The sequence below is a fragment of the Benincasa hispida genome, chromosome 11 (genome assembly GCF_009727055.1).
Source record: "Benincasa hispida cultivar B227 chromosome 11, ASM972705v1, whole genome shotgun sequence".
Taxonomy (NCBI): Eukaryota; Viridiplantae; Streptophyta; class Magnoliopsida; order Cucurbitales; family Cucurbitaceae; genus Benincasa; species Benincasa hispida.
The window spans coordinates 17,271,176-17,278,901 of NC_052359.1; the positions used below are offsets into that span (position 1 = coordinate 17,271,176).

The following is a 7,726-nucleotide window of genomic DNA, read 5'->3' on the forward strand; positions in this document are numbered from 1 at the left end:
AATTATTTTTCATTTCTTTTTAAATTTTTTTGCTTTTGCAACTACATTTACACAAATATTTACAATATATATTTAACTAATTTCAATAAAGTTTTCCAAATTCTGTATGATATTGATATCATCATCCATATTTCTACAAAATGTGGACCTCGATATTTCTATCAACATCCAGATTTCGAACTTTGATGATATGATATTGATGAAATATTAGTTGTATGAGAGGTTAATTCATAGAGGGATAGTTCTTACCATCTATAATACTCAGCCTTCAAATGAGTCATGAACCAAGTCCATGATGAATGGTTCTCACTATCTACAATACTGAAGGTAATAGGATATATGTTGTTATTGCCATTGATACACGTTGCTATTAACAATACCCCTTTGTATTTCTAGTGCAAATGGGTCCCATCAACAAGGATTACTGGGTGGATGCAGTTCAAAAAACCCTGATACACGGATTAAGTACCATGAAGACATACTCGGCGACCCTTGTGCAAACATCAATCTGTACTCTCTAGCGCGATAAGCCCGCCCGTAATTTATGTCCACTCCATAATCTCGTCGGACGTTCTTAATTATATCCCTCGGACAATATGTTCGACCAACTTGTTCGTATTTGGACTTGATTAAGTGTCTAATAACCCAACTTTTTGCTTGTTGATGATTACCTATTCTCATTTCATGAGAACATATATGTTGCTTGGATATTTAGTCACTTTGAAGGAATCACTTTCTTTCATTTTTTTCGCATGGAACCTCCACATGCATTCCTCCACCGAACACCGTGTAAAAAAGGAAACAATGAGCTTGCTAACTATCAGGTGTTCGGTGGAGGAATGCATGTGGAGGTTCCATGCGAAAAAAAATGAATAAATTATTACACGATCGTTTGTGGTCCTGAAGATTGTCCACTAGTTTGTGGAGGAATGCATTGTCCGGTGGGAGGAAGATTGTCCACCAGTTTGTGGACGGGAGGAATAAATTATTAAATTGGTGGAGGAATGCATTGTCCACCGAAAAAAAACTGAACATGGATATGGAAAATCTTCAGGACCACAAACTGATGGGACAGGAGCAGGTGGTGTTGGAACATGGATGTAAAGTGTTGGAGAAGTTTGTGGTCCTGAAGATTGTCTATATCCATGTTCAGTATCGAATTGTGAAGTACATCTTGGATCACTGTTGTGATAAAATCAAGCTTTACTTTGATCATCCCCCAAGTAATTGCTTACTTTTGAAGTAATTGGGGGGTGTGGAATCTTTTTAATATTGGGGGGTGTGGAATATTTTATTAAAAAAAGACGACATAAAAGTAATTGCTTACTTCTGAAGTTCTCCGGTCTTCCCTCACTTTTCTGTTTTCTCAGTACTCCATTGTCATACCTTCACTTCAAGAGTCGTTAGGGTTTGATAAAGAATAAAAAGCTTCGCATTGACGTTTTCCGTTCATCACTGTCCAAAGTCATGCTGACCGGAGCTACCAGATTCGCCTCTATGGCGGCTGCCGGAATCGGAGTTATCAGAAGCCGTCTTCGAAAAGCCCCGCCCGTTCAAGCATCGGACCAATTGCTTTGCAATTCCACTCGTCCTGTTTCCGCTCTCACCTCATCTTCCTCTCCGACTGCAAAGGCTGTCGTCGCCGAGGAGAACGACCTAATCATGGAAGCTGGGGAGCCCGTCACTAGACTTGTATTTGGAGGCCGCCCTAACGTTGAAGAATCTAAGGAAGCCACCGCAGATTTGAAGGAGGTCTTGGATGCGTAAGATCGATCAGAACTCCATCTCATTTTTTCCCTAATTTATTTGATTAGATTGACAAATTTTCACCATTTGGTTGGAAAACTCTGTATACATGTTTTAATTCCAGGATGTTTCTGTCATCGTCTAAATCCTTTGAATCAGAAACTTCATTGTTACCTGGAATTTCTCTGCCTCTGAATACTGAGATGGTAGATAACAGATCTGGTTTAATCATAGAGAAGAATACAAGTACTCCAGGGCCTGAACATGTTCATGAAGCATTCCGTTTGCTTTGCTATAGCTCTACAATTCAGGTAATTAATTTTCACGCATTAAATTTGATTAATAACCACGGCATTGAGGTTCAATCAATCTATTAATAATAATTTCTCAAAATTATAAAGAAATGGCAGGATATAGAAACTTCAAGACACCATACTTCTTTGAATTGAATCTGTCTGTTTCAACTTTTCATTTGTTCTTCAGAATATTGTTGCTTCCCTCGCCTCTGACCAAAAGGTATACGAAGCTGTGCTTGAGAATTCTGAACTCAAGAAATACATCAACGCCTACGAAACCAGTAATCAAACTGTCCATTTTCTTTTGAATCCAATTTATTGTTATTGGGGCTGAAAAAATGTTGTGTTCCCGTTACAAAATTTGACGAGGTTAAATTTCATGAAGGTTCTGGTACCTTTGAGCATGAAGGAAATGTTGAATCAAAAGCAAGTGCCATAGAAAAGCTCAGGAATCTGAAAGATTTCGTAGTTAAAATGGTGATTAATATACCAAATCATCTTCCGGGCTTATTTGGATTTTCAGCTGTGGAGAGTGGTTCCGAATCAGATGACAAACAAAACTCAACTATGGAAGCTGGAAAATTTGGATCAGGCTTTGTGGAAAAGCTCAAGAAACTGAAAAATTCAGTTGTTGAAATGGCGACTAATATACCAAATTATCTTCCAAACTTTCATGGATCTCCAGCTTCAGAGAATGTTTCTGGATCAGAACATAAAGGAAACACCCAAAGTTTCCCCCCTGAAGTGAATTTAGGAACATATCTTACAGGCTTGGCAATCATGGTTATTATGATTGTTGTCTTCAAGCGAGTTTCTTAGATTCTGTCTCACCAGATTGTGCTGGACTTGTGGAAGCTGTGTGTATACCTTCAAATAAAGGCTCCAGAGTTTGCTAGGTATGTTATGAGAGATTATCTCTTGCTTTATCTTGATAGTATTAAGGTAGATACTTTATCTTAACATATCTGTTTAACTTTATTTTCATCAATTCTCTGTATTTGCATGGAGAATATATCTTGCTATCCATAATGGGATTGATATTATGGAGTTTTTTGTAACCCATTCCTCTACGAGGAATAGACATACCAACTAAGAAGTACAGGTACTTCTAATTGTATAGAGAATCGATATCGGATACGTCTAGATATATGGTAGATATGTGTCTGATTTGAAGTATCTGATTTTTTATTTTTATTTTTATTTTTCAGATATGCGTATCTGCTTTCAAATACGTGAAAAGGATATGTGTCATTTTTTTTTCAAATTTAAACCCAACCACTTAAAAAGCCCAACTTAAAACCAAATTTATTTTAGTGCATGTTTAGGAGTGATTTTAAAATCATAAAAAATCGCTTTTTTTTTCATTTTTAAAATCATTCGAAAACACATTTTTAATTATTCAAAATTAATTTAGTTTTCAATTTTACACTTTTAAGTGTAATTTTCATATCGTCAAAATTAGTTTTGAAGGATTAAACATGTTTCGCTATGATTTTGAAAATAACAAAAGTAATTTCAACCATTTTAAAATCACTTTCAAATATAAAAGTCCACTTAAATTGAACAATCCAAAACCAAATAAATGAAAAATGATAAAAACATAAAAAGAATGAAAAAAAAAACTCGAAATGTAATTAAATCTTAATTTTTTCCTTCTCTCACTATTTAAATCATGATTCACACCCCTTTCATCCTCAACTTCATTCTTCAATCTTCATCTTCTACTTTTTTTCTTACCATCTACTCTAGTTGCTCAACAGTCACTCAATGTTATTCAATTTCTTTTCAAGTTTTCACTCTCTTCTTGAATCCACTTTAATCTAACTTAGAATAAGTATTATAGAAATTAATTAGACATTATATATATAATATATTTTCAACGTATCAGTATCTTAATTTTTTAGAATTTATGTATCACCATATCGTATCGTATCTGTATCATGTATCCGTATCTGTGTCGGTGTTTCTTAGCATATCAAGTTTTTTCTATTCTGTGCTTTTCTTTAAAGAAAAATATAATGATATCATGGCTAAAGCAAAGAAACCTTCAACCATAGATGAAACTGATTTCTCATCCATTTACCAATATAGCTAGAATGAGAAATTGGGAGACCCACAAAAGTTTATAGAATTGTATGAAGTTTTGATCCCTGTAAAGCTCCTATTTCTTTTGAGTTATTGTTCTTCAGCCTTCAGCAACTTCTGCACCAGCAGAGTAGGAATAGCAGATATATGAAGTTTGTGTATCGATGTCGAGTGGCAGTGAGAATAGCCTCACTTCTCCTTGCCCACCTTGTTTTCATCTTCTGAGAACTTTAAATCAAATGAAAGTTTTTTCGTCGTGCGGATTGTTGTTATGCTCAAAACATAAGACTCAGAGCGATGTCCAGGAAGAGCTTACACTAGAATAAAGAAATGAAAGCATTTAATAGGATATCCTTTCACACAATGTAGTTAGCCACCTCTCTCTTGACTGTTTGGCGAAGGAGAATCGTAGGGCAATGTCCATTTTAAGAATGTCCCATTTGATAACTATTTTGTTTAACTTTAATTTAAATTTTTAATACATTCTTAAAATATAGATAACAAAACAAAGAAATCAATAGGTGCAACTAATGGTAACTTACTTAGAGGCTCAAATGATGATGCATAAACGTTCATCATTTGTTAACTTGCACAGTAATAAGGGGGAAAAAAAAGCTCTTCACAATTAAGTAAAAAGAAAAATAAATCAAATGGTATCTTCCAAGTTCCACCCCCTCTTCTAATCCTCCAACCTGCATTATGATCATCCACTATTTCATCCATGTGTATAGAACAATTGATTGTCCTATTTGAGCATTTACATTATTTTAAAATTTCAAACATATTCTTAACAATGATAATTTATTTTATTTCGTTGAGTTTACCCACCAAAAAAAAAAAAAAGACGCCAATAAACTATCTTCTACTATGGAACCTTTTTTCTTGTGATAAGATAGCAAGATATACGGGTAAAAAATAATTGTGTTAAAAGAAAATTCAAATTTCACAAAACATCTCTTCCACAAGCATTCTACAGATAAAGTGAAGCATCAAGAATTATGGAGCTTTAGACATATTTTTTAATACAAATAAATAATCAAATATGAAAACAATATTTTCTGGATGGGGGGAGGAGGGTGTAGGTCTTTCTTCATTACAGATAATTTGTTCTTAATATAAGCAAAATATATTTTAGTTATATGATGTTGAAGTGTAGTGTTTATTTAGTTCTTGAATTTGAAAATGTACACTACAAAAAATCTGGTCTTCGTTAGAAAAAAATTTGTTCACCCTCCTCTCGGACCAAAGCTCCTCTTATAAACCCAACCAACCGCTTCTCCCTCCTCTCAGATGAGCTAATATGCAAAGAAGAATGCTAGCAGTAGACTTAAGCTGTAAGAAGTAAAAACCCTAAATTTATTGGGTATCAACTAATCCCAAAATCATCGCAACTAGAGATGATTTCATTGAGCCTGCAACAAAATGAAAATTAGTCGCGCATTTTCCAGCTATTTTACCCCACAAGTTAAAATGATCTTGCGACTGGATCGAGATTCAATTTCACCCCAAATTCTATTCCAAATTCAAGTCAAGATTTGGGTACCAACAAAATTTCATCCCAATGTCAAGACCTTGGCATAACCTAAGTGTTGTCTCAAATCAAAATATAAGTACACTCCAAGCATCCACCAAATCAAAGTTGAATGAAAGAGAGACAAAATCACAAATTCTACTTTAAAGTCACATGAAGAATTGAGTATATTCTAAATCTAAAAAATTGTTAGAATTTGAGATATTAAATTAAATTTGCAATTAAAGTGGAACATAAATTCTACTTTAGTTCAAATTAAAGTTTACTTGGGAGCAAGAAAATAAATGACTAAAATTCATCTTTTATTTACTTGGCGAAAAGTGTCAAGAAAACAAAATTTCAAATCAAAATTTTGACTTAAATTCTCATATTTTGATCATGATGATGCATTAAATTAAAAGAGTCAAAATAATACTTTAATTCCAAATTATTTTTTTTGAGATTCACACACTGTATAGACGTGCATAAATCTGGAAAATAGGGCATTTGTTGAATGAGAAATTTTGGGCAAATCACGAGTTGCCACATCATCAATGAAAGCTCGAGCCTAGTGGAAAAATTATAAGTTGGATTGGGTTGAGTAATTAAAGTCGCTTAGGCCCAACCCAATTCAAACCCATGTTAAAATTTTGGGTTAAATTAAAGATTAAACTCAAGTCCAGTATTTCGGCCCAACAACAAATAGGCCCAAGCCCAACTTTAGCCCAAACTCAATTTTGGCCCAATAAAGTAATTACGCCCAAGCCCATGTAAGGCCCATGAGAAACCTCTATAAATAGAGGCATTATCTCTTCATTTGGGGGAGGAATTGAAGGAAAAATCCCTCTGAAGATCTGAAGTCTGAAGCTCCAAGGATCTGAAGAACATAACTCCTCCAAAGTTTTGAAGATCAGAAGATACTAAAGCTTTGAAGATCAGAAGACATATTAAAGTTCTGAAAATCAGAAGACATTAAAGCTCTGAAGATCAAAAGACATATTAAAGCTTTGAAGAAGCTCCCAAGATCCATGACTCAAGCTCTCAAGTATTGAAGCTTGAAGCTTCTCAAGCTTCGAAGACTGAAATTCTCAAATTCTGAAGAGCTGAAGATCTAAACTATTTGAAGCTTTAAAGATTAGAGGATTTCAACAAACTGACTGTATCTTCACAACCTACAAGCTAAAGATTCAATCTCCTCAAACCCAAGGGCCAAGCCCAAGCCCACATGTGAACTCTATAAATAGAGAAGCTATCCTCATTTGGAAGGATCAACAATTCTACACTCTAGAGAGCTTAGAGGGAATTCTCTACAATCAGAAGATTCTTTGACTCCTAAAGATGACCACGCTTGAAGAATGAAATCCTTTGGAGATACAAGTATTCTGAAGACTAAAGTCCTTTGAAGATACAAGCATTCTAACCACACTTGAAGACTGAAGCCCTTTGAAGATACAAACATTCTTCCAAGACTCGAAGCTCAAGAACATCCACACGCCCTGCTTCTATACATCAAGCGTATGCATTCAGCCAAGAGAGAATCAGAGGATCAAGCATTAGAGATTGAATCACAGCACATCAAATTAGCATCAACATCAACATCAACACCAACTTAAGTTCAACTCCACGAAACAAGTTTTTTCGGAAGCCTCGTGTGAATACTAATCCTCTAAGAAGATCAACAAGCCCGAAGGTCGATCATCCAAGAAGATCAACAAGTTCAAAAGCCGATCATCCAAGAAGATCAACAAGCCTAAAGGCCGATCCTCCTAGAAGATCATCAAGCCCAAAAGTCGATCATTCAAGAAGATCAACAAGCCCAACGGCCAATCATCCAAGAAGATCAACAAGCCTAAAGGCCGATCATCCCAGAAAATCATCAAGCTCAAAAGTCGATCATCCAAGAAGATCAACAAGCTCAAAGGCCGATCATCCAAGAACATCAACAAGCCTAAGGACGATCATCCAAGAAGATCATGAAGCCCAAAGGCCGATCACCCAAGAAGATCAACAAGCCCAAAGACCAATTGTTCAAGAAGATTAACTAGCTTAATGATTATAGTTTATTTTGAAAGCATCAAAATACTATGTA

General features: G+C 35.0%; 1 protein-coding gene across 1 annotated transcript; it reads left to right on the top strand.

Annotated features, from left to right (window-relative positions):
* The first annotated feature begins 1,250 nt into the window (after positions 1-1,250).
* LOC120092205 lies at positions 1,251-3,179 on the top strand. The gene is made up of 4 exons (XM_039050443.1): positions 1,251-1,763; positions 1,871-2,057; positions 2,230-2,323; positions 2,428-3,179. Exons 1-4 carry the CDS (start codon positions 1,468-1,470, stop codon positions 2,859-2,861), a joined length of 1,011 nt encoding a protein of 336 aa, XP_038906371.1. The 5' UTR covers positions 1,251-1,467; the 3' UTR covers positions 2,862-3,179.
* The last annotated feature ends 4,547 nt before the right edge of the window (positions 3,180-7,726 follow it).